At 39.6% G+C, this 27,183-nt stretch overlaps 1 protein-coding gene across 4 annotated transcripts in view; it reads left to right on the top strand.

Annotated features, from left to right (window-relative positions):
* mid2 (midline 2) overlaps positions 1-27,183 on the top strand; it is a 135,505-nt gene that overhangs the window by 87,680 nt on the left and 20,642 nt on the right. For 3 of the 4 annotated variants that reach the window (XM_072395613.1, XM_072395612.1, XM_072395614.1), the window contains exons 3-8: positions 7,719-7,784; positions 9,538-9,633; positions 19,380-19,487; positions 23,572-23,720; positions 25,130-25,257; positions 25,685-25,828. In XM_072395613.1, the coding sequence (XP_072251714.1) occupies positions 7,719-7,784; positions 9,538-9,633; positions 19,380-19,487; positions 23,572-23,720; positions 25,130-25,257; positions 25,685-25,828 (691 nt within the window). The remainder of the gene's footprint in view (positions 1-7,718; positions 7,785-9,537; positions 9,634-19,379; positions 19,488-23,571; positions 23,721-25,129; positions 25,258-25,684; positions 25,829-27,183) is intronic. The other variant, XM_072395615.1, reaches the window with a different exon arrangement.

Below are 27,183 nucleotides of genomic sequence, written 5' to 3'. Positions count from 1 at the left end.
AATGTTATCTGAGAAACTTGGAGCTAATCTGTCAAAACACCTTCCATCTATGCAAACCAAGAGAGCAGATGACGACAGTATCCTCAGTTAGGAGTCAGTCTTTGATTGCTGTTTTAATCTGAAGTACATTAGCATTCTTTATCTAGCCCACAGCTAGTCACACCAATCTTTTGTTATCATCTAATAGGGAAAAGTCTGGTTGTGCTGACTGATAAAGCTATTTTAAATACACAGTCACACCTGCCGATGTGTAATTTGCAATGCTCTGTGACGTATGTGGAACGAATAGTTCACAAATAATGAAGAACAGTAAACAGATGACACACACTCAGCTCAAATGGGAGTCAGAGAGGTCACAGCAATATTGCAATTTGGCCCTGTTACATTCCATATAGAGATAAACATGAATCAATATATATCTAAACATTCTCTCCGTCATTTGATTCAAGTGTCATCTCTTGGTCATGAATTGGGTTGAGCTCCTCATTGTTGACCACAAGGTACAATTTTTATTCAATAAATTTAGGGATACAGTACGAGCATTTATCATTTGATTTAGACTATACTGACTTTATCCTGTGGAAGGTAGCATGGAGCGGGAGTGTGTCCCAACAGGGTTGCCAGTTCATCAGGGAGTAACATAGAGAGACAGACAAGCTGGCGTGCTCCACAGCCAAATTTAGATTCACCAATGAATTGGTCTGTGGGAGACAGGTCTGACTGCCTAAGAAAACCCACAGGGAAAGCATATAATCTCCAAACAGAAAAGACACAGATTTGCCTGCCAGTTCAGATGCAGAACTTTCTCTCTTCAAAGCGGCAGTCGTCACTAATGCAGCACCATAAAGAAGAATGCTGGCATTCTTTACTTGATTTGGCTCTTAGGTTTGATTTTTACTAACAAGTACGATTACAACCAACATCCCTATCAGCTAAATATATATGAGACATTTTATCGTCAAAACATCCAATGAATGGGACTTTTATTGGTGTGGGTTTTTTTTTTTTCTTTTTTTTCTTTTTTTTTTTTCTTATGCACTGACTGACACCAAGATTTTAGTTTTGGCAGCCAGAAAACTCCCACAGTATTGCATTCAAGGTTATTACATAACCTATATTCAGAGCTCTGTTCTGTTTGACAGATGTTTATACTAAATATACCAAAAATTGTACCAATAATTTGAGGGATTTTTATTTGTTCAAGTATAAATTACGTTTGCAGCCAATTTGTTTTGTAAAACTTTTTTCTTCTTTTTAATCACATTCTTTCCTAGAATCAAGCTTGCAGCACATGTAATACATTTCTGTTATGGGTCAAACACCAGGTCTGCATGGTGGTGTGGTGGTTAGCACTGTTGCCTCCCAGCAAGAGGGTTCCAGATTCAAATCCTGGTTGGGGCCTTTCTTTGTGGAGTTAGCATGTTCTCCCTGTGTATGTGTGGGTTCCACTCACTGTCCAAGAACATCCACGTTGGGTTAATTGATGACTCTAAAGTGTCCCCAGGAGTGAGTGTGGGTATAGAAAACGTATGAATGGTCAAAAACCAGCTGCCCTCTCTATTAAGCCAAAGTATTGATTATAATGAAGACCAGCCACGCCACACGTTATGTTGTTTTCTGTCCCAGTATTAATTTGTAAAACTGAGTTGCACTTCTCCTCCAAGAGCCTACTTTAGATCGATTTAAATGAAACATCCCTTCAAGCCCATTCAGCCATATTGCTGTTTTCTTCTAAACCAATTTTATCTCAGGCCAGGCACCCTTAATCCAAAGAATTACATTACCCGTCTCTCTATCCCTCTCTCTCATATATCATTTTTTCTATGTATACATGTTTTTTCTCATTCAGTCTCATTATCTCCTTGCTTCTTTGTTCTCAGGAGTCCTGGGTCATTCTGCTCTTGACCCCAACTAATAACTGGGAGGTTAAAAGCACACACCCTGCATATCAAAGAGTATTATAAACAAATTCAAATGCCAGCTTGTGTCAGGCCTCCTCACTACTGCTCAGAAGTCATGGCAATTTATTTTTCCCTTTGAAACTCAGACTTTTTTCTATCCTAATCCCCCTGTGAGGCTAAAAACTTGAATAATTATTGGATTTGTGTCCATTTAGGATTGGTCTTCTATTGTAATAAACGGAGAGGGGGTACTGAGTTTCATATAGCAAAGGCCTTTAAGTTTACTTAAGGGGATGTAAGAGTTTAGGAGTTGGGACTCCCTTCCTCCATCCCCAGTCTCTGCTTTGCTGTCTTACCTTTTCTGATTCCCCCATGCGCATGGCTTAGAAATTAAACTAAGCATCTTCAGCGCTACTTAGTCAGATGTAGCTTCAAGGTCACATGAGAGCACTGCAAGTTTGAACATATGTGACAGTTAGAAAGTGAAGACATTAAATGGGGTGTTTATGCCTATTTTTATGCATATTTCATGTCAGGTTATTAGAGGCAGAATGCTCTTGCCTTGAATATCCCTACTTATGCCACACTGGACAAAGCACAGACTTGCAAATATGATGCTTTTGTACATAACATATAAGCAAAAAGTGTTAATATTTTAGCTGGTTTTAAGCCCTACTGGTCTCATTAATTGATCCCAATGCTTACAAGTTTTGAGACCAGCATGAATCTTCATTTGTTATACCCTGCTACAATTCGCTGGCCTCTAAAGCTTTGCCCTATGGAATATTATCCTCAGACAAAAACCCTGTTTCCCAGAGGGCTCAAGTTACTGACACGTCCAGACTTTCAAAAGCCTCTTGTTAACAACAGCTGTAAAGTGAGCTTGTACAGTTCCTTCTCATGTAAAATCTCTACTCTTTCTCTTGCTTTCATTTCGTTTTCTCTTAGCATCTTGTTTCTCTTGTACAAAGGGGACAATATAGAATAGATTAAAAGAAAACCCATTGAAGTTGGATGCTTGGCCTCAGGACATTCTGTTCTAGTTTCAATGTGGGAGCAGCAGCATTTTTGTTGTCACATTGCTGAAATGACTCAGAGATTCAACCACTGGACGATGCCATCTTATATGGCAAGATATTTAGTCCAGTATAAAACCTTGGTTCAATTGTTGCCCCGAAGGCAAGTCTTTAGAATAACATCTAGTCCAGTGTGAAACGTGAAATTTCACAACTTGTTGTCTTGCTGTTTCGTGATGATCCAGTTATTACATTACATATTATACGAAAATCAAGCCTTAGATTTATAAAAAAAAAAAAAAAAAAACATTTTAATGTTTCGTTTAAGTTGATTAACACTATATTTTTGAAGAATTTTTTATGTCGTAATTTGTGATAATTGTTATTGGCAGTGATATTATGATTGTTTTTAGACACAAAAGTCTCGAGTGACCACACTTTTCTTTATATATTGCCAGGAAAATGGGTAATAGGTGCAATAATTTATTGAAACATGCACATACCTAGATGGAAATACAGTATATAAGGTACAATTCAAATTAGCTTGAAAGTCAATATTTGATATAAGTACCTTTATTCTTCAACACAGCTTGAACCCTCTTAGACAAGCTTTCTTCTCATTTCTTTAAGTAGTCTTCAGGAATTGTTGTCCGGGCTTCTTGAAGGACATTTCAAAGCTCCTCTTTGGATATTGGTTGCCTTTTGTTGCGTTCTCTGTCAAGATGATCCCACACTGCTTCAATAATGTTGAGGTCCACATTTGGGTAGGATTCATCCCTCCATAAGACCTGTTGCAACTGATTTTCTGTTCAGCTCTTGACATTTGGCACAGCTCAGCCTTTTCTCCCTGTTTCCCTTCCTTAACAATGGCTTCCTGACAGCCACCCTTCATGGAGACCATTTCTGATGAGGCTTCAGTGAGCAGCAGATGGATCAACTAAAGGGTCAGATTTATCTCTCACGTCCTCATGTAGACTTCTTCTTTCGTTCTCCATCTCTCCAGTTCCAAGGATACATGGCACAACGTGCCTGTAAATGCAAAGTTTTCATCAATCGGCTCTTTGAGAATCACTTTTTGGTACTAAAATATTACTTTAGGTCTGTCCAACTGTGATATTCTTATAGATGCAACTTAAGAAATGAGAACAAATTGTTTGCTTGTAACAAAGTGTCTAAAGAATCAACTCAGAATTGGTTATTTGCTGAGTTGATTGTTAAAGTAGACATAACAGTGGTTCAACCCTTGCTTTAGGTTAGCATCGAATGGCTTAGCAAACAAAAAAAATAAAAAGATATATTCTTCTGAGAATGATCAGGCACAAGGATTGGACTGAAAATTAGTGAAAAAGCAGCCTATGTCCAAAAAAAAAGACAAATTTAAAGGCCTCAGAAAGCCTGGAGGACTATTGCTCAAGACCACTTTAAAAGATTACAAGAAAGCGTGGCTCCTTGGAAGCAAGAGATAAAGAAATAAGCGGTGGGTTAAGTCTTTTGGACAGCATTTGAATTCTGTGTAATTTGTTCTTTAGCAATAATATGAATTAAACTACAAATGCAGACAATGACAGATTAAACTGTGACAGTAGTCTCAGACTACAGACTAAATCTGTTCAGTCATCCCTTCATCAAGAACAAGGTGTCCATTATTACTTTCACAATCCTTCTCTGCAGTCTCTCTCGCTGCTGTGGTATAAGTAGTGATCTGTCATGAGAAAAAATGGATCATCTGTAAAAGAATGAGACCCAGGAGCTCTTCAACACAATGATGTAATCTAAAGACGGGTGTTGATCTAACTCGAGCTGATGGGCTGTCAGCAGCTGCAGCTGAAACTGTGCTGGCACAGACAGGGTAAGGACTGAAGTAGTGAGGCACAGGGTGAGGAGGCGATGTACAGTAGAAGGGAAAAAGATGGATAATAATGGAAAATAGGAGAGCAGAGTAGAGTGAGTGAAGACTGAGTTTGAGTTGGCCAGACTGGAAATATTCTGAGCTGCATCTCTCAGCCCAGGCTCAGACCTATTTACATCTCATCAACCCCTTCCGTCTCTGTGGCTTTCTATTCATGACATGTCCAAAGCTGAATCAGTGATCAAGTGACATTACCCCATGCCAACCACCATCCATCCAACGTAGTTGCATTACTGCTTTATTCATATTTTCCCATCTGTTTTTTTCTGCACCAGCTCACTGTCTTCAAGTGGTTTTAGCTTTCTTTGATGCCTGTTGTGTGTTATAATAATGTCCTTGATGAGAGTTGCTCCTGCTCCCTCACCTTCTCGCTGACACTAATCATACCACTAATCACGCCACCAATCGGGCTGGACCCTGTGTGCCTCTGCACACAATTTCTGTCACTGTAGATAGATGGGACAATTTACATCGTGTTCGGATGCATGAAGTTGAAGGAGACATATTTCTTTAAAATTTCAAGCTAGAACACAAATGCATTTGATTCAGTATGCCACCCGACGCTTGGTAATAACCAAGGTTTTCTCTTCTCTCGAGCACTGCAATATCCTTCTGTTGTGTCTGTCAACATGTACAGTGAAACCCCTACAGATGGTCCTTAACACAGCTGCGCATATGTTGTTTGATCAAGCAGAAAGGGCACATGTCACTCCATTACTCATTGACCTCCTCTGACTACCCACGGCTGCCTAAATCAAATTCAAGTGACTAATGCTTTCCTACAGACTGACTTCTGGGTCTGCACTGAGCCGTTTCAACTCAGTCTTACAGGTTTATGCTCCTCTCAACATTTGTGTTCCTCTAAGGACCATGAAGCAAAGGTTGAACTATAAGATTGTTGTTGTTACTGTACACACTACAAGGCTTGTTTCTCATGAGTTTGGGAGTTCCGAAGTGTGTTCACATTACACGGCTAATCTGTGATAGAGTGTCACCCACTACTAGGTTTTTCACCGCCCCTTATTGATCTGACTGATCTTTATTAAGCAGTTACCACTGTCATGCAGACGAGTTCTTCTCGTGAAATCTTCATTACTATTTGATAGGAATATCCCCTCTTTTGTATATCTGGTTGTTAAAATCTCTTAGTTTCATGTCTCTCATAACATTGCACATTAAGGACACATTGATATTCTTTCCAGTATAAGATTGAATTCTGCTCAGTTTCCTTAGCAGACCAGAGTTTATCTCCCATGCGCTCCATCATGTTTATGCCAAGGTTTTAACATGTTTATTTCATGTTTGTTTGATTTTTTTTTTTCTACATCTAACCCTGTTGTGTCTGCTGACCACATCTGTCACGCTCTCATTGGCTGTAGCTCTGCCATTATAGCTCACTCAAATCTCCCACACCTGAGGCGAGAGAGTCAGTCTGATACTGGAACGTCTCCATAAACGTCACAGTTAATATCTTTGGAGCATTCACACACACCAGTGTATGACTGTTTTGCCTCAGGTCTGGGCTTTTTGCCTCCCAACATTTTTCTGCGTTGTTCAGTCAGGCCTAAAATCTTGTAATGTCAGCTAGGCTTGAGTTAGATTCTTTTTTTTTTTAAGCAAAAGCCTTCTAGTTCTGTGACTTTCCTTTGCTGCCATACATGCGCTGCAGTTTCAAGGTCTGTCTATAGAATTTTGATGATTCCTAGGTTGGGAGGCTATTAGGGCCCTGGCAAAACCGTTAGTCTGCACCTCTTGAGTTAGTACATTGTGGAGTTTCGAGGGTGTTAAGGATAATTTTTTTATTGGAGAAACCTCCCTTCATCCTCAGTATTTTCCTTTTATTTGTGAAATGTTCCCCCATACCTATTGGCTGCAACAGAAGCGCACAACGTGATCCTCTCACCCTGTGCTTCACAGTGAAGTGTCACTGTTACCTTGTTTTGTTTTGTTTTTTTGTTTGAGTTGCGTCCTTGTAGATCATTGCTCAATGTGGCCAGCACCACAAAGTTAGAATAACAGAATTACATGCGTTCAGACAGGGTTTTCACTTTTAGCCTTTTAAGCAATCGTACGAGCAGTTCTCTGTGAAAGTTTTATTGGCCTTCCCAGATTTCAACACGGATTGTACTGTTCTTGTTAACAGACATCTGTGGAAACAGATATGGGAAAACATATCAGACAGTTCAGTCCCTTCTAATTTCTTTTTTTTTTTTTTTCAATAAAATAATATTTTCTCCTGTCAGATTGAGGCTGTTAGGAGATTAGTTCCTTCTCCGTTACTGAAACTTACATGCTACTGTACTCTTGAACACAGAAGGGTGTCTTGTCTCTTTTATTCAGTCTAGGAAGTTTTCATTAGCATAATCTCAACACCCTCTAACATGTAAATATCTGACCATATTCATGCTGAAATGTGTTGCAAATATTTATAAGCCGACACCCTCTGAGTCGCATATGTAAAACAGAAGCACATGTGTTTGCATGTGGAGGACAGAGGAGTTTATTTCACTGCAGTCTCAAGGGGGCAGCTGTGTTCTGATGTATTAATCATTTTGGTCTCCAGCTTGCTAATTAATGACCCATCTGTCCCCCCTCACCAATGCTCCAACTTCAAAACTCCCTCAGACACAAACTGAAATGTGCACGTTCCCATGATGCAACTCCAACAGCAGTTTCAAGGAAGCAAATGCAAACAGACTAAGCTGTACTGTCTTATCTCCATTCAAGACCAAAGGGGAGGGAAATCTCTTTAAAAAGTTGTAGCAGCTTTGTCATAAAAGGAATTCCCTTCCTCAGTTGTTGTGCTTAAAGGTGGCAGACGTTGTGTGATCAGGCTCGTCTGTGTGTCTGTTTATGTGTGCACTTATGTAGGTGTATGTGTGTGTGTTGTAGGCTTATCAGGTGAGCCCGGGCAGAGTGTCAGATGCTGTAATGGAGGCTTCAAAGACAAGCGCTGCGGTGAGTTCCCTGGCTGCCTTTTACCAACCCCACGCCCAAAACCCCTAACCACTCCTCCCTCCCCCTTCTTCCTCTATTCCCACGGCTGGGGTGCAAAGTGACAAACAGGCACTTAGGTGGACCCCTGGGTGAATAAGGAAGGGATGCAGAAAGGTAGATGAGCAGGGAGATAAGTAATTAAGTGGGTGCAAAGTCAAACAGACAACAGATAAACACAGTAAATCAGACTGAGCAACAGGTAGAGGAAAGACTGGAAAGCACAGAGGATGCCTGTTAGATGAGGGAAACAAATGCAGGTGCTATCAGACAGTCAGCCCTCTGACCAGGTGCTTGTCCAGCCCACCCCCACTTCACATCCACGAGTAGATACTTCAAACAACCGCCGCTTGTCTGCTGCTTTGTTCTGCTGCCTTTTTTTCTTTTCTTTTGCAGCTGCAAATGTTGTTTTGATGCCACCATCATTATTTTCTTCATCTGAATAGCGGTCCTAGTTCTGGCTTCTTATTTGCTTGTTTCCATTTTCATCTTTTAAGACAAGTGCATATGCGTTTGAATGGGTTTATTTATGTGGGTGCGCATCTTTTGTTTTGCATCAGATAAGCAGTCGTAGTCAAGTGGTAGTAATTGAGCGTTCGATCATTAAAATTGCCAGTTGAGGTTGATTGGTTTCATTTTCAGGGATCATAGAGGTTTTGTCAAGGCTTTCAAGTAAAGTATAACAAGGTTCGACAGTTAAATCATAATATCAAAAACAAAATACTCTTTAAGTCTGTGAACCTGTTAAAACCAATAAATTGCACCATGGGATTGAATTTTGAATTTGATGTCTCACGAGAACCACGTACACATACACAAAATGCTGCATTTTCCTCAGTAAAGCCTTAAAATGCACTTTGACAATACAGGGCAAGATCTAGACAGATTAGTGTACGAAATGTTTTTAAAAAGCAGAAAACTTTTGAGAAACACACTGCACTTTGGTTTGAACTGAAATCATTTGTGATCACACCACATGTGACATGTTCCCAACATGATTTCATGTCAGGGAGAGTTTATCGGCCACTCTTTACTGCATTGTGTCATGACTACCGTGATAGGCACCCCTCCCTCTGCACCTGTTCTGCATTAATATGACCAGGAATATTACAAATCTATTCTGTCTGAAAGGCTTTCATGTCGTTTGGACCCATTTGCTGTACTGGTTTTAAGGAACACTTAAGGAACAAATGTTTAAAGAGATTTTTGGGCATGGATTGTAGATTGCATAAACCAAAATGTATGTCATGATCAACTGTCAAGTAGAATAGAGGATAAAGCATTGAAACAGCACTGTAATATTTCCTGCTGTTATATCTTAAGAATGCTAACTTCTTTTGTCTCACACATAGTATATTATTACAAGTATTAAATGCATGTGTTCCCTCTGTGTTCTCTGGGTTAACCTCATGAGTAGGAACACCAACATCACAAACTTCATTAAAGATGTTATGCCGCAGACATCATAATATATATGTCCTTAACATGAGTCATGTAATGCAAAGCTATTGAAATCTTATAATATATTTAATGAAAACCTTTGTTAAATTTGTACAAATGAATGAAAATGTGAATACACTGGGAAGTTAGAATAATTCATGTGACCTTAATCCAAACCTGTTGTGTCTGTCTGCTGAGTAGCTAATCTTTTCTCCTTGTTCCTTGTCTCCCTCCTCTCCTTCTCCTCTTCCTCCCTCCTCATTCCCCCTCCAAACAGCAAACCCTGGAGAACAACCTGACCAACCTAGTAAAGAGGAACAGTGAACTGGAGAACCAAATGGCTAAACTCATCCAGATCTGTCAGCAGGTTGAGGTATGCACTATATCATGTTTATTCATGCACATTTTGAATGGTGATCATTATCTGTAACTTGAAATGTCATAAAACTATGTATAATTCGTCAGAGGTCAGGCTTATTTATAGGACTACAGATGTCGAGCTGCCACTCATTTATATTTTGAGGAAAATCAGATGGAAATATGCACTTTTGTATCAAAGATCAAATAAATGTGTTTCACTTGCCAGATTGTAAAGCTATCATAGATTTTACTTCAAGCTCTTTGTATTATTTCACTTCCTCCTGCTGGGTCGTGACCATGGCTGTATTGGGATTTAATAAATCGACTCAATGCTTTCACAAGCTTCTGATTTTGATTAATCTCAACATAGAGACTGAATTTCAATTTTCTTAGAGTAAGAATAACATTGATTCTCTTGCTGCAATGCAATCCAGTTCTCTTGTGGAAATCCCTTTGCATCCATGTGAATGCCACTTTGACACATACTGTACAACTCACCTTTGCAATTTCAAAGTCTAACACATCCTGATAGATATGTTTATCTATCTAACAACCTGATGGCAACAAGTCAATCTGCTCCAACAGCACAATAACTGCTCAACAACAGCTTTAGAAGTAAAAAGCCCTGTAAAAGTATTATTACAGCCTCCAAACTCTCCAGAATCCAAATTAATCCAGTATCTTAACCCTCTGAGGTCTATGATCACGCCAGCATGATCAGATCGCATGACGTCATTATGGTTAAATGATACCATTTAAAGGGAACAATTATTCGATGCTAATTGTTCTTAGTTCTCAATGTCACTGAGTAGACAAGAGTCAAGTTTGTTAAACTATATTTGTATTGCACCCATTTTCTAACCTATATGGCAAACTCATCAGTGCAGGATTTGCTTCTTTATTCTTGGTCACCATCATCCACAGATGTGTCACTATGGCTTTTCCAAAACAAATAAAGTCACTGAAGAAGTAGGAGAAGTCATTAAGCTGGCAACAGTGTACGATGTGCAGCAGTTAGGCCGAGAAATAAGGCTTTACTTGACTCGTCACAAGCTACTTTAGTAGAGTTTCACAGTTCAGCTGATTCAATTTAGTGACAACCCCAAAGTGTTTGCAGTCTGGTGTCCTTGTGTGAACCTGTACCTGTCTGCAGAGAAGTGTCCCTCTGTCAGTCGTGTCACTGTTGACCTCTTCCATTTTAGCTCAAGCTGTGATTTACGGAGGTACAGCCAGTACATAGCTTAGGTGCAGCCATCGAGTTTTGCCTCAACTGTTAAGAATCACTAACACATGCACACGCACACTTTCTGTCTCCGCACACTCACTCTTAGTCGATGCAATATTTTTTCTGCAAGATTTGACATTAATGGCCAAGGAGGACAAATGCATTTTAGTGTTGCCGTCACTCTGTGCGTAGTTCATTTCTTCTTATCTAGGGCATGACTCCATTTTCTCTGTGTAACTCAGAGGTTCACGAGCAGCAACTCCGCGCACCCAGTACAAATGAAATGATTGCTGTGTGATTCACCAAGTACAAACAAACTGCTCATCAACAGTGCATGGAAAGAGGGAAAAAACATGTCCTCTTTTGTCTTTGCACACCACTGCTGTGTCACTAGCAACAATGGAGTAATCTCATAAGTTATTTATCAAAAAGTAATGAGGAGCAGTAGCATGGGTGGGGACATGCCCTTGTTACTCTTCAACAAATTACTAAAAGAAACTTTATGTTCCCCCACCATGTTTGTACTCACTCACAGCTTTTGTCTGATGTGATCTCAGTCACAAAAGGCCAGTTTGTTAATTATTTACGGGAGAGATGAGGGGCTGAAATATTTTTGGGCGAAGCCACACCACTGCACAGTGGTTCTTTATGAGTGGTGGAAAGAGCTGAGAGGAGAGAAGAAGAGAGAGCAAGCAAGCAGAAGAAAATGGGGACTGCAAAGAGGGGAGGAAGAGCTGCAAGGGAAAGTGTAAGATAAAAGAAAGACAAAAGCAGGGGTTGAGAGGGCAAACAGAGAACAGGGGTAAAAAGGACATCCTGTAAATGTTAGCGTGACTTCCACTGATTTCTTTGGTCGAAACAGGCACAGGCGCCATGCTGAAGGAAACGCTCAGCAATAATGCAGCATAACACAAAAAGGGGAATAAGAAAGTGAGAGTTTTAATAGAGTCAGACGAGTGTGTGCAAAATAAGTGAGGATTTCGAGTGTGACCTGGATTCCTCTCCTCTCTGTTTGCGTCGTCCCTTTTTGGCGCCAAAGATATGATCAAACGCGAAATTCTCTTCCAGTGTGTCAGCACACACGGCAGTGTGGGGTTCTCTTCTGGGAATGATCTTTTCTACAGTTTCAGAAAAGATGAGCTGACTTGATGATGAGTCGGCTGCTTTTTTCTTAGAAGGCCTCTATCCTTATCACAATAGCTGGAGTCAGATCTTTGGGCTTAACAACATTCGGAGTAAGGTTCAGTGATCTTGAAAACACTGACCGAATAGTGCGATTTCTGGGCATTTGAAAGGATTTTTGTTGAGATAACACACATTAGTGTTATTCATCCAGAGCATGGATATTAATAGTCAGTAGAGGGGAGACATTCAGTGAGGCTGTTTGTTAAAAAGCATTTCCCTAAAAAGCACTTTGATGTTGAAGAGACACTGATACTAGGATAAATGAAGCAGCCTGAGTGGAAGCTGAAATGATACTCACAATCATGCTAATGTCTGCACATTGTTCGCCTCCATCATGTTCAAAGCTCTTTCAATTATGGTAATTGCTTGATTATTTGATGTAACATTTGGCACATAGCTGTTTGAGAAATCAGAAACTGGTCTTCATTTTTATTTTGTTGCATTAAACTAGTTTTACTCTCATCTGCAAAAAAAGAGCATCTCAAAACATGAACTGATTCTTTTCTTACCGTTGTACAAGTTTTCAGCATACAGTATTTCCATTTCCTGTCCAAAGAGCCTTCTCTTTCATATTTTAGTTATGCTTCCTTAGACTTGGAACCTTAGACTTTTCTTTGCATGACTTTTTGTTTTGGAACTTGACAGGTGACTGACTTTCTGTCCCATTTAACTTTAGGGATGTTCCTCACACAGGTTCAACTACTCCTGAACAATTTGTACTCATACAAGGCATAGTCACCTGCAGCTTTATACAGCCTTACCTCAACCAGGTTTAGGTTGCCTGGAAGTATCATTCAGTCACAGCTAATGTGTAGTAAGCCTTATTTCAGGGAGCAGTCTTTCCTACCCTTAGGATCAAAGTTGAAGTTGTGTGTGTATTTGACCTGATGGAAAAAGAGAAGGATCACATCAGACTTTGCACTTAAATGCTCAGACATGTATATCTACTGATTAAACAGTGAGCTGTAAGTCATTTGTCAGGACACATCTACGTGTGTAACAACTGTAGCGCAGATCCTTCTGGGTGCAAAATATGCGTCAGCTGATCGGAGATGACTGCAATGATTCTTTCTAACAGGTCTCACAATGCCTCTCTTTACCCCTCTGCTGGAGCATAAGGGAGATCCGCTAGTCTGTTGGTTTTCGGTGCCATTTGCAGTTCCACTTTAAGGTAAAAGATGGGAACATAATTGCAATGGCTAATGGCACAGAGGGACTCTGTTTGCTTTCACAGAGTCAATACTGTTTCTTTATGCTCTTACCAGAAGCTCATATTGTGTTTAATAATCCTTTATAAATCTTAGTGTTTCTGCAAAAAATATTCATGATTTTGTTCATTTATTATTCTGCCAGGCCAATTCTTCATATTCATAACATTTAAGCTGAAGAACTTTTGCAGCTCTTGGAGGTTTCAGTAACATATTGTGATAGCAGACTTGTGCTTGTCTTATTACATGCACACCATTCTACATAAAAATGGCTGATTTTCCACAAGAAGATATCACCGACAAAAGTATACTGTGAAAGTACAACCTCTACACATATGATTTACTGTGATAATTTGATAAGATATCAAATGCCTGAACTGGTGGGCGTATTTTGGGGCAACAAACAACATGTTACCAACATAGATGAAACTCAGATCTTTGCTCAATAATGATATTTTTTTATAACAAGGCAGACAATTGAAATAAAAGTTTTCCATTTAAGTCTGGCTGACATATAAAAGGTCAAACAAAGACAGTGGCATCAATGAAATCCCAGTTGCATTTCCCTCTATTGTTTTCCAAAAATTCAAGCCATTTCCGGTTTTAGAGCCAGGTGCCACATGGTGTCTTAAATCTGCAGGAAGTGTTCCAGATTCTGTGGACAGCATCTGTTTGAGGACATCATCATCTGAGGGAAAGAAGCAAATAAGGAGACTACGAGAAAAAATGGAGCAGTCAGTGTGAAGCAGACAGTCAGGGCCAGTCAAACAGAGACAAGGAGAAGAAGGCAGCGAGGCTGACGGAAGTGCATTGAGCACAGAATTGATTCAAGATGTAAAGACTCTGGTGTCAGCGAGAGGTTAACAGCTGTTCTGAACCCAAACCAGTTTTCGCTGTGCTATGAGAGACATTTTGGCAAGAATAGCTTACATTGAGAGCCATACATTGTTCTGTCTGGGCTTTTTCAGCTCTCCACACATCAAATGGCTGTAACTGAGAGCACAGTCATAATCAAGGTTATGCTGACTTTATACTCTATACAAATCTTCAATAGAAATGTGCTGTCAGCTTTTTAGAAAACAGGTGCCAATTTATAAATGATGTGTTATCATTTTTTCATGATTCCAGTCAACTAAAATCAGAACATAAATCACATATTTCACTCATCACACTGATATGTCTCAGTAGAAAAAAGAGAATAGATGTGTAACAGATGTGTACATTTGTGGTCTGAATCTTCTTCTTCTTATATTTGGGCCAGTAGCCTCACTATTTTATTGCTTTCTTCCTATTTTTGCTTTTTTTCAGTCATCATTTGTTTGAAATCAATAATCCAGACATAAGTCTGTTTAAAAGAAACAGAACAGTTAAAGCTCATTTTGAATGATTGTGCAGCTCGACTGTGAGGAGTCTGTCTCAGAACTGTTATGATTATTTATGTAAATGGCCTCGCCCACCTAGGTGATGTCATTCTTGTTGCGCATTATATGAAAGAACTGCAAATGCATCAAGTATCTATACAGTATGTAATGAATTAATATTCTAGACTATGCAAACTATCTACAATTTACTGTTTCTGCAACACCTTGTAAAGGGTTTTATGCACTTGTCACAGCTGGTATGTGCTGTAATCTTGAGATCTGCACAATGATTCGAAAACTTGTGTTGGAGTGAACATTTTTTTGTGAGCAACAAGAGTTTAGAAAGATTTTCAGCGTAAGAAAGAAGGTTGGGATTTGTTTTTGTTTGGCTCTTTTGCGAGAGAGTAATTTAGTAGCCTTTGCCAGAGTTGATGGGTTTATTACGGGGATGCAGCATGTGAGTTTATGTGGCAAATGCATATAGCACTTTCAGCATTGAATGAGCATTGCGACATCATTAAAACTCATACATACTGTTCACCTCATTTCCCTGGAGAGAATAGATATTCTCCAGTCACGGCATAGAAAGAAATTACAGTGTTGAATCACACTGCCGTGATAATTTAAGAGGCACTGAGTTATTTTCTGTTTAACTCACCTCAGCGCGATGGACAACATCTCATCTGAATGATTGGATGCTGGTTCTGCTCGGCCGCACACGTATGAGCAATGTCATTATTCGCTGAAACAGCAGAGAGTGTGAGAAAGGAAAGTGATCTGGATGTCAGATCTGTTCATTTTTATTTAACTTTGGCATGTAAATAATGCAGCAACAATTTCCAGTGTAAAAATGTGTGTAAATAGATTCATTGTTGACTTGATGCCTTAGCTTAACCAACACGACTGATGTTTGGGAGCAGACTACTCATGCACAGTGTGATCCTCTTGTAAGAGAACGAAATGTGAAAGATTACATACAGCTCTCCGGGATTTAATTATCTGCAGCCAATTTGCAATATGTGGGGCGAAATTTGGATCTTGATGGTCTGTACGGAGTTATTTGCCGTTTGGTGAATGGATCGCAATATAATGAGTTCTATATTCATATCCGCTTCAAACGACTTTGTTTGAGCCAGATATAAGTCAATAAGCAAATGAATAGATAAATGAACAGTTTATTTATCTACCTCAGAGCCTCAGTTTTTGTTGCCTTGCTGCCAAAGGCTTATGTCAGGTGAGAAATGGGCCGTGTGATGTTGATTTTGGAATATTCTTTGATTTTATAGGGTGGGTTGATTGGTAGTAAATCCAGTAAGAAATGTGATCCTTGTAAGTTTGGTTTATGTGATGTTTATGATTTGTATGACTTGGTCCTTTATTCTACTTTCGTGCAAGCTTACCAGAGTTCTTATAAAGCAGCCTGTTGTGAATTTTCACAGCTACTTTCATAGCAAAAGCAGCTGGAAAAGTCTTTGACAATGGACGGGTTTTCTCTTCTGTGGTTATTCTTCGTAATTCCAACAGTATACCCATATTCAGTGCCAAGCTGGCACGGTGATTTCAGTGCACCTGCAGAGGAGCCTAATAAAAAGGGAAATATGCAGAAGGTGACAGTGTCTGAGTTCCAGGAGGTGAATAATAATGTCAAGAGCAGGTAGAGGGTTGGTGAAAGAGGAGGAGGACAGAGGAAAGGATTGTTTCTGTAACTGCCAAGCAGCCCAGTTGTAATTCACTGTGATCCTGGATGGCTGCATTTATCCTGCTTAATTACTAACCTGCAGTTATAGGATGGCTGTTAGAAGAATTAATTGTGTTGTTTCAGTGTGTGTGTATGTGTCTGTCTTTGTCTGTCCTTCTGAGGACTAATTTGAGCTTTCGGCCACCTAAATGAGGATCTTTATGAAAAGTGGCAGATTCTCAGTTTTTCACGAGGACTGTAAAACCCTTGGGACTTGATTTTACAGTTCAGTTTAGAACTATATTTTGGTTAGGATTAAGCAGTTGGCTGTTGTGGTCAAGGTTAGGCAGAAGACACCAGTTCAATGAGCATCCATACAAAGACAGCAGCAAAAAGTACGTGTGTGTGTATGTGAGTGAGTGTGAATAATGAGGCTTAAGTGGATTGCCGAGTTGTAATGAGCTTTGTGGAGCGATGAGGGGAACTTGGTTGTTACAGTAAGTAGTTTCATAAGCCCTACTCAGACATTAATGGTGATTAAACGTGTTGGTGTTAGAATGTGCACGCTGGTGCTGTTCCACAACTACTTCTGACCGAAATCTTACCAGGTTGGAACCAGTGTCATTTAAAATTAGAAATCTGCCGAAAGATACATTTACATACAGGCAATCTAGAGTAGTATTGAGCCTTTATTCGGCATCTGATCTGCTTATCAGAGGTATCTGACAGACTGTGTTATTAAGTAGATCACAGCGCAGTCTGTGATGTTAAAATAGTTTCAAAAAGTAGAAAAACTATCCCCGCAAGAGAGCATTCCACCGCTGTGTGAACAAATGTCAGGCCCAGCAGTGTCACTAGAGGATGACACCGTGACATTTTGGTAGTTCAGTGCACTCTTGAGGACACTTTTCCACTCTCAAATATTGTGGGCCCCTATTCTTTGCACACACCCAGTTATCATGTATGAGGATTTTGATTAAAATTGAATGCCACAGCTCTCCATACTCTTCCTTATCATCATTCATTGCACCACTTCAGCATTTTTTTATAGCATTTGAGCCAGATAAACAGGACAAGAACTCGAGTGAATGTAGGGTAAAAAGTTTTTGGGTTGTGCTGCTGCTTTTCTGCACACACAGAATAGAAACAGCAGAGATGACAGTGAAGACGGCAAATTCAAATGAAGTGAACGTTGCAATTTTCTTAACTTGATAACAACTATGCTCAATAATTTACATGCTAAAAAATCCCAATGTAAAAAGCCAATCAGAATTCCTAATAACACAGTTGATATGTCAAAGGACACTTTACATATGGAGTTAATCCAGCAACCCTCTGACCGACCCCCATAAAGTCTTGTGTCTTTGTGCATAAATGACTGATTTGATCTAATCTGATGTGAGATAAGAGTGAGGGGTGCTTCCAAATAGACCATTCTCTGATGTAGGATATAGGTTGCCAGCTCAGAAGTACTCTTGCCACAGTTGTTGTAGTGTAGAATAACCTCACAACAGTCCTATGTGGACAACAAGTGCTATCAAAGCCAGTGAAGCAGTTAAAGGAACAGTAGAGTTTTTGAAATTCTGTGGCTTTAAACAGCATGTTTGATGGTAGGCATTTATTTGCTATGAAATTCCGTGCCTTTTGTGTGCATTTTCTGGACAGCTCTGAAGTTTACTTTTCTAGTTAAAGCCTCCCACGCTCACTGTGTTGGGCTGTTTCTTTCTCTGTGTTCTAAAGTAACTGTAATTTCTGTGATGCCCTGAACTGTCTCCAAAAACAAAACGTTGGATTCTCTGAGCAACTCAGTATGAGTACAGCTGAGCACAGTTCTGTGGCCATTTTATCGTGGAGTTTTTGAATCTTCACAGAGATGCACAGCATCACAGAGTTTAGTTTGCATGTTCAAATATAGGTTAAACTTCAACTCTTGGAGCAGACAAAGCAGAGAAAATGCTTTTCTGTGTGCAGAGGGCAACTTCACCTCGTGATATTTTGGCTTCATTAAGTAGATGAATGTTATTTCTAACTCATACATTTGTGCACCTCTCCAATAGCTGGTGACACAACAATCAGAGACAACTCAGTGGTAAACTATCCCTTCTAACTGTGATGGGTCAAATTGCACAAAGGAAAGTTTAGCAGTTGCACACCTTGCAGTTTAGATTTTCTCCTTTCAGCAGATATTCATGTGAACCCCTGCTGAAAGTGTTTCAGAGGTGTTTGCTGTAATTATATTCTGCAATTGGAAAACCTCTTGGTAGGGGTTTGTTGTTGCAATTCAGCAAACACACTCGGTGGCTCAGCAACACCCAGGTCTGAAGTTGGCTGTTTAAATCATGTTGGCCAGAAACAGTGTGTCGATGACAAGTTGCCTTGGCAACTTTGGTTTTGATATAATCACAGAATATATTAAATTGGCATGGTTTAAGCGTGTTCTGCCCGTTAAAAACAGATGCCCTCTCAGGGTTTTTTTTTAATGAAGGTCTCATTATTCTAACAATGGTAAGTCTGTTAATAATAATGCAGGTTAAATACATAACAAGCAGTGGTTCAAATTGAACAGCACTGTACCCATTTTTATGAGCTACCCAGTAAACTTTCCCTGCAAGCAATAAACAACTGTTTCTTTATTCTATGGTGACATGTCTTTCTCTCACAACCTGCTGTGTCTGCCAACTATAAGTTAACCCGCTTTATGTACGTATGATCTTATCCCCCTGTGGACCAATGTGTGCTGTGCAGTGTAATGATTAATGGTCCTCCGTGCAACATGGTTAATGAGTTGGAAATCACTTATCTCCCTGAATTAATCTTAAAATAATCCAGATGCACATATTGCCAGAGGCATCTTTTCCAGGTGTTAGGCATCTTAGAGTGAATCAATGAATGAGATGCTCTGTTTGTGATCATGTGAATCATCTAGTTCAGAATATCTCACAAAAAATCTTTTGGATCTGCAAAAACTAAAAAGTAAGATACAGTAAACTGGTGTGATTTCATGAGATTTTAACGAATATGTAAATGTTATATTTGCATGTGCTCAGTTCTGGGAATGAGCCTTTAATTTGTTTTCCTGTGATTTATTACCTCCCTGTCCAGGTGAACACAGCAATGCATGAAGCTAAGCTGGTGGAGGAGTGTGATGAGCTCGTGGAGATCATCCGACAGAGAAAACAGATCATCGCAGTGAAGATCAAAGAGTCTAAGGTAACATAATACCAGGATGCACTTGCTTTTATTTGTTGTTTTCTTTTTGGAGTATTTTAATGTGACTTAATAGGACTTCAGCCAGTTAAAGTTACAATGACAGACCTTTTGACATAATGGGGCTAATGACTTATTATTTCTTTATGTTTTGGTTGTTTTTTTGTTTTTTTTTGGCATTTTATAGCATTAAAGTGTATGGCTAACAAGCTTGTATGTGCATTAAGTTGACATCCAGTTGGAGTTATTTAACTATTCACTCCATGTGCAGCTTGAAATGGGCCGTAAGGAGGCAAAAACCCTAAAACTGTGTGGAAATGGGTTCTATGCATGTTTCTGACTTGAATATAGACCATTTTAGTCCTGAATTAATTAATGCATCTGGCCCCAGAACCTACTGTACGGGTAGCTGTGACTGTGTCCACATGTATGTGCACGTGTTCCCACCTGAGAACCCAGCAATTGAAGACAGACTCTTCCAGAGGCAACGTTTTAGGGTTCTTTTGGAGAATCCCTTGAAGCAGCAGAAAAGCTTAGTTGAGAGACTGAACTAGATATAAGTGTGTTTGTGTATGTGTGTAAGAAAGAGGAGATGTGTAGGTGTGTCCACAGTGATCGCAGACAAAGAGCAAGACTTGTTCTCCTGAGAGTCTCGACCTATAAAAGGCTGTGTACCAAAGAAAATACAACAGACAAAGATAAAAAATAGAGCACATGCAAAATACCAGAGTCACTTAAAGGCTCAAGAAATATTACAATATTACTATTTCACACAGCCATATTGTCAAGGAAACATGACATTTTCTGCTTAACGACTACGGCTCCAGTTTCCTGTTGCGGACAGTTTTGTGAAAGATGTTCTATTCCTCTCTCTTACCCCCTCACAATGAGCTCTCTATCTCCTTAGGGAGATTAATCAAAACACACTTTCAATTGGCCTTCAGTACTTTTAAGTGCATTTTCCTAAATACGGGTACATTATACTTACCTTTACCTGTATAGCATCTGTGTACACCATTTGTATAGTGTTGCATTAATGTTTTTACTTAAGTAAAGCCTTTGAATACTATACTCTTTCCAGCAGTGAGAAACTAAGACATGAAATTATGAGACAAATTTAACCGACTGGCATTTCAGAGGAGGGCTTTTATGGGCTGTAGGGTGCTACAAGATCCAGACAAGAAACTTTGTCTGGATCTTGACATTATTGGTGTAATCTCTCACATTTCAATAACAAAGGAACTTAAGTGCATTGGCCATATCACTGGACCCTATCTTTAAGTACAAAACTGATTTCTACAACCCTTAGGCTTAGACTGCAGTCTATTTGGTCTTAGACTTTGTAGACTGCTGGATAACAGGCAGTCGGTCGATGCTAAACACCTATCATTAACTTGCTCATATGTTATGCTTCTGCTGTCTCACTTGGGTGGATGGGTAGCAAATAAGATTACAGATTCGTTGTTATTGCGCGGTAAGAAAAATGCCATATGCAGTTTTAAGTCTAAAAACGTCTTTTTACGGTGCTATTTACCGTAAAATCCAAAGTACTTATTTCCGAATACCAAATTTCTCAGTTGTGTTTGTCCTCCTCGAACAGCTCTGCCCACTAGTTTCCACTGTTTTTGTTGACATTTAAAACATCCATCTGCACAGCCTGTGTTCTGAAGCCCTTAACAGACCATCAGTCACTGATGGCTGAAATTTCTCCATGTTCAAATATATGTTTGAACTTTGAAGAAAAAAATGACAGCTCTGTTGAACACTGGGAAATTGAAGGCATTCAGACTGAAAAGCGGTCAAATGATTTGCAACAGCCAGTCTATGTCCCATAACCAGAGACTAAAGATCTGCTAACCAATCATAAAGCTCCAGTGGCACAAACTGAAGTAAATGTATAATTTGGCAATCATAATTTTCTTTGGGATCAATAAAGTATTTATCTATCTATAAATGTAAGACACATTTTTAAGCCATATGTGTCACTTTTCCACTCAAGAATCTTTCTAGTACACTATATTTGCTCAAATAGATGAGCCGGCCCTGAGACTGACACTCTCACACTGAGCCATATTGTCTATTATTCTGAAGGAGGGGAATAATCATCTCTAAAATTGTTGTTTGTTGCATATGTTGCCAAATACTAACCCATCCATTAAAGCCACCTTGCTTCATCTCTGTTTGCAGTCAACAGCCAGCTCAAATGTTGTTTATAGAGAAAACGCATTCTGATTAACTAATTAGAAGAGAGGCTAAGGCGTAAGTTACAAGCACCATTAAGTCTTGTAGCATGGAGAGCCATCTAACGCAGATTTTCTGCTAGAAGAAAGCAAGTGGACATGAATTCATTTAATTACAGTAATATTTATACATCACCTGCCAATCCTATCAAAAGTCACAAACTGAAAGTTGATGTATTAAATAGATAGTCACTGATGTCTTGCCACATATGGCTCAGATTTCCAGTTTTGGTTAGCATTTGACTGTTTTGTTGACCTCAAGGCTCATTGAAATTAATGTACAATGTCTGCTGAAAAAGTCCCTTTGGTCGCATGATATCTTTTAATTTACCCATGATTATCGGGGATGAATGATGTCTGTGCCTGTGGGGACGGGACATAAAGCTGCGCCTGTATTTTGCTCTGCAGCTCACCTTTTATTGACATTCTCAGAGCTCAAAAGCAGCCTCTGTCATTTACAGTGGAGAGTCTCATCAAACTAAGATCATACCCAGAATCAGGATATGAGCTGCAATGAAGATAAACAGATTACTTTAATTTCAAATGAACAAAGAATGGCTTCCCTATGCTCAGACGGAAATGACATTACAGCACATTTACTGATAAATTGCAGTCAAAAGGGACAGCATAACAAAACTGTGTGTGTGTGCTTATGTGTGAACCCTGACTTGACTCTTAGTGCATAGAATGGTGATTTGTGATGAGGATTTGTATTTGTGGCCCAGAGTCATCTGTTTCCTGTTTGGCCATTGTGGTACATTTGGCTAATGCACACCAAGAACATGAAAACGTATTGAATGTGCTTCCCTCTATGACAGAATGTGAAGATAAAAAAAGAACATCCTGAAACAACTTTATTCCTACAAATCTTTTTTCTCTGTATTTTCCTCTTTAAGGGACCAACATGTGCACATATGCAGATTTTAGACAGCTCAGATTGTTGTCATATCTGATAGCACGCCAGTATTCTATGCAGCTCTGCCCCTCTGTATTACACAACTTGCTTATTAGGTCCATGTGAGAATAAAGAAGCAAGGGGTTCATTAAGCCCTGGCCCTGTGACCAGGCCATTCTCCTCTCTGCTGTATTCTTTATGTCTTCCTGTAGCTCTGTTTTCCTGTATGTGCACACATCTAAAACACTGTCTGTGATTGTGCATCAGGCAAATATTTTAGCTATGCTTCGTATATGATAACTTCCTTCTGCAGAATAGTTTCCTCCTCATATAAACTGTCAGTCCTTTGCTGTTTGTTTGTTTTTGTTTTCCAAAGTTTCCACTGACAACACAATACTTGGTTAGATTCCAGCATATTCAAGAGTAGTTTGTGTCTCTTTTGCAGTAATTAAACCCCAGCCACTGATGCAATCCATGATACGGAAACTCGTTGCTTTCACCCAGCAGCATTCAACTCATAGGGACTGCCAAATCTGACATTCTGTCAATATTTTACAGAAACTTGGCTGCAAAGCATGGCTGTATTTCCTCGCAGTGTGAACAGTATGCAGTTGTGGATTAGTGACTTCTACAGTGTTGAATACCTCATACTGACATCACTGGACAGCCACTTAGAGACACTTTGAAAGAGCTACTTTTCTCTGAATTTTGGAAGCGAGGAAGACAGGTCGTTGACAGCTAAAAGTTCCTGCAGAAGAATGTGGCGGTTGCATTTGTGAAACTTTTCCTTGGCAAGGTGGCATAAAGCTGGTATTGTTGTCAGTGTTTTCACCACTAAAGAAAAGCTTCAACAGTTATCACCACAGAAATCTATTCTGTGGAGGCTCAGGTTGCGTAAATGTCTATAAATCATGCGTGTCGCAGCATAGCAACATGTTTGTGTTTGTTCCAGGTGATGAAACTGCGCAAATTGGCTCAGCAGATTGCAAACTGTCGCCAGTGTCTGGAGCGCTCCAGTGCTCTCATCACACAGGCTGAACAGAGCCTGAAGGAGAATGACCACGCCCGCTTCCTCCAGTCTGCCAGGAATGTTGCAGAAAGGTGAGTGATGTACTGTGTAGATAGAAAAATGCATGCAGCCACTGTAAGGTAGAGGAGTAGTAAATACCCAACTGTATCTCATGATAATTCAGTAGATTAAAAAAGCCCATCACTACACACTTTATTATGATACACTCATGAGATATTTGTCCCTGTATTATCCCCCATTTTTTTCCATTAAAATTACAAGCAAATTGTGGTTTTAGGGGGTGATTATGTTAAACACATTAATCATTGCTCCAGCAAACTGTTCCGTTATGGGTTGTGCAAATATCTAAATAGATGGAAATGCTTGCACATTCACACAAAAACATGAAAGCAGCCTCGTCCGTCAGGTACTGAGGTGTCAACTTTGGCGCTTGCTGCCAATCGAGAGCAGCTACCACAAACTTAGATGAATACAAGCCATCCTGGCGTATTTTGCCTCACTTTCCGCAGTGCATGCAGTCATTACATCTTATTTCAAAATTGTCTTACTTTCAATATATCTGACTGCATGACTTTGTTTGACTTTTTAAATCAAATTCTCTGCCCTGGAACGAGTTCTCTTATATTTGATTTCTACCTCTGTAATCCAGTGGAAGAGCCGCTGGTGAAATCAACATTTTATTAAACGCATCCTGCTCTTGCGATCAATGTTAGGCTGCTGTTGAAAATCATCTATCATTTAAGGGCCAGCTCTGCAGTTTTTCTTTCCACCGTCTTTATTACCCTCATCCCTTCCTCCCACCTCAGGCCGGAAGCTCTCTCACTCTGTGTCTCTTCTAGACAAAAAACTTTTTGGAAAAACTGCAGCCAGCATAGCATCTTTTATTTGGCTCCGGCTCAACTGTTTTTTTTGTCCTTAAATCCAGAACCTCACCAAGTTTCCTATTGTTCAACTGTTTTTTTTTTCTTTACTAAGAAGCAGACGTCTTATGGGGCAGCTCTGCTCTATGCTTCTCTCTGCACTGTTCTGTGTAACCCTGCCAAAGCTGTGGTTCAGACTGGATCCTGCCATAGGCTGCATCCTGAAGCTCAAAGCAGTAGAAGGCACAAGTTTCCATAGAGCTGTAGAGGCAGCAGGCTAAATGTTTTCAGTGTATGTCTGTTTTGACAACACAGTGTTAGAGATATATAGTCAGGGGTGTTGTGTTGATGGATGCCTTATTTGAGACTACCAAGGTGGTTTCACACACTTTTTCTTGTTTCTCTGCTTATGTCTGCCACCTCAGTCCTCTTTTGACCTCACTTATTTTATTTCTCCATCCCCTCTCCACCTTTTTGTCCTCCCCTCTCCACCTTTTTGTCCTCCCCTCTTTTCCACTCAACACCTATTCTGACCTCTCGCCTGTCCAATGAATGCCTCACGTCTTTGCCCTTCTGTTGACTTTTCCTTTACCTAAACCTCTGTTCTGACCACCCTACAGGGTTGCCATGGCTACAGCCTCCTCCCAGGTACTCATTCCCGATGTCAACTTGAATGACGCGTTTGACAACTTTGCTCTTGACTTCTCCCGAGAGAAGAAAATTCTTGAGGGATTAGATTACCTAACAGGTAAAGCATCCATACTGTCTGCTATACAACGATCAAGTTGATTATGTACTATAAATTCTCCTGTTAATGTGATTAAACCTTAACTGTGATTGTAATAAATCCCTTTATGTTTATGAAGTTACCATTCTTTATTATATTGTCAACCCCTTTGGATATTTATTTAATTTATTTAATTAAAGACTGTGAAAATAACAGAGCTTTACTTGGGTTTACAATGTTCACCAGTCATGAGCTGGTACAGACATCATGCACATTTAAAGAGGACAGCTGATCCCTCTCTGCTTCATTTAATGATATACTACATATATATAATATATGCAGATATTTAGGGGACTCTTTCTCTTTCTGAGGATTGCATCTATTTGAAATCTAAATCTAAAACTTTCATTTCATGCTGTCTTACCGTTTGTCTTTCCTCTACACGTAGCTCCCAACCCACCATCCATCAGAGATGAGCTGTGCACCGCCTCCCACGACACCATCACTGTTCACTGGACGTCGGAGGACGAGTTCAGCGTCACCTCCTATGAGCTGCAGTATACCATCTACACCGGCCAGACAAATTTCATCAGTGAGTCAAGTGCACACGCATCACACACATTCATACGCAGGCCTGGTAAAACAGAAAGGAAGTTGCGCGCTCACTTAATTTGACATACATTTTAACAGTAGCTCAGGGCGAATATTTTATTCAAGATCAGGTTAAGATGGATCAAATACTTTGCTGACCTGTCTTTTAATATCTTATAAGATATTAAAAGAGTAAGATATGATATGATTCAAATTAATGGATGAATTAGGAACCTGGCTGAAACAATTGGGTTGTTTTAGCTGTGGTTTTAAAGGAGTTTGCTCTACATTATTGAAGCAACCATGTGATTTAGTAGCCATGCAGTCTCCAACAAAAACACCCTAATGACATCTGTAGCACATAACTCATATTAATGTCTTTAAGACCACTAACATTAAAGTTACTGCCAACGTTGGGTATCTCTGTAATATAAATTAAGGTGTTTACCATACTATACAACCTGCCGAGGGACAAATTACGTTGGGAATCGCTGCCAGATAGCAAATCAGACTGAACTGAATTGCTCTATCAATAAAACAATACCTTGCCCAGTAAATCTATTGTTGACTGTGTTTTTAACACACTTTGTCACATATTAAGTGAACAGAGCTTTAAAGCAAACTGTTTGTTGATAGTTCTTACCTTTGTAAGGATTTCACAACTTTTACATGAAAATATTTAGATTTATGTGAACCCACACGCACACATTCTACAACCAAGAAGGCGGACAGATAAGATACACCACTGCAATCGGCCCTGTCTGCAGTTACAGAGAAGAACAAACAACACCATTCTTCCCGATTCCTCAGCCTTTTATCACATGTTCAATATTTTATACAACCGCATAGCATAACCTAGATTTTATGTCCAACTTTAGTGGGGTTTTTTTCATTAGTGATTGTATTTATAGAGACATAAACTTGAGTTATCAAGACTACACATTATAAAATAGGACATAAAGTGGATGTGGTAATAAGGGGATTCTAAAGATAGATTCATTCGGCAGGGAGAAAAATGAGAATGAAAAATCAGAGCTGCTCTTCTCCACGCTTGGTCAGTTATTTGCAGCCCGTTTCATTTTGGTTTTGGGGCTGTAAAAACAGAGTGATTTATTTTGCAAATAGCAAGCTGCAACCAAATCAAGGCCTGTTAAAATCTGACAGACGTTATCTGGCAGAGTGCTACGATGATGAAAGTGTTTGAGTGCTTTTCTTGTTATTGCAGGTGTACCGCATGCAATGGAGTTACCCTTCAGAGCACATTTCGGATCCAATATCTCAATAGTTTCAAGCAGCTGTCTATGCAGACATCCAGGGCACAAAGTTCAGAGAAAAAAGGTCGACCTTAATCCCTTG

This window comes from Leuresthes tenuis, unplaced genomic scaffold, assembly GCF_036924035.1.
Source record: "Leuresthes tenuis unplaced genomic scaffold, fLeuTen1.0.hap1 SCAF_11, whole genome shotgun sequence".
NCBI classification, from domain to species: domain Eukaryota; kingdom Metazoa; phylum Chordata; class Actinopteri; order Atheriniformes; family Atherinopsidae; genus Leuresthes; species Leuresthes tenuis.
The sequence above is the reverse complement of the archived record's forward strand: the minus strand, read 5'-3'. Positions and strand labels throughout refer to the sequence as shown.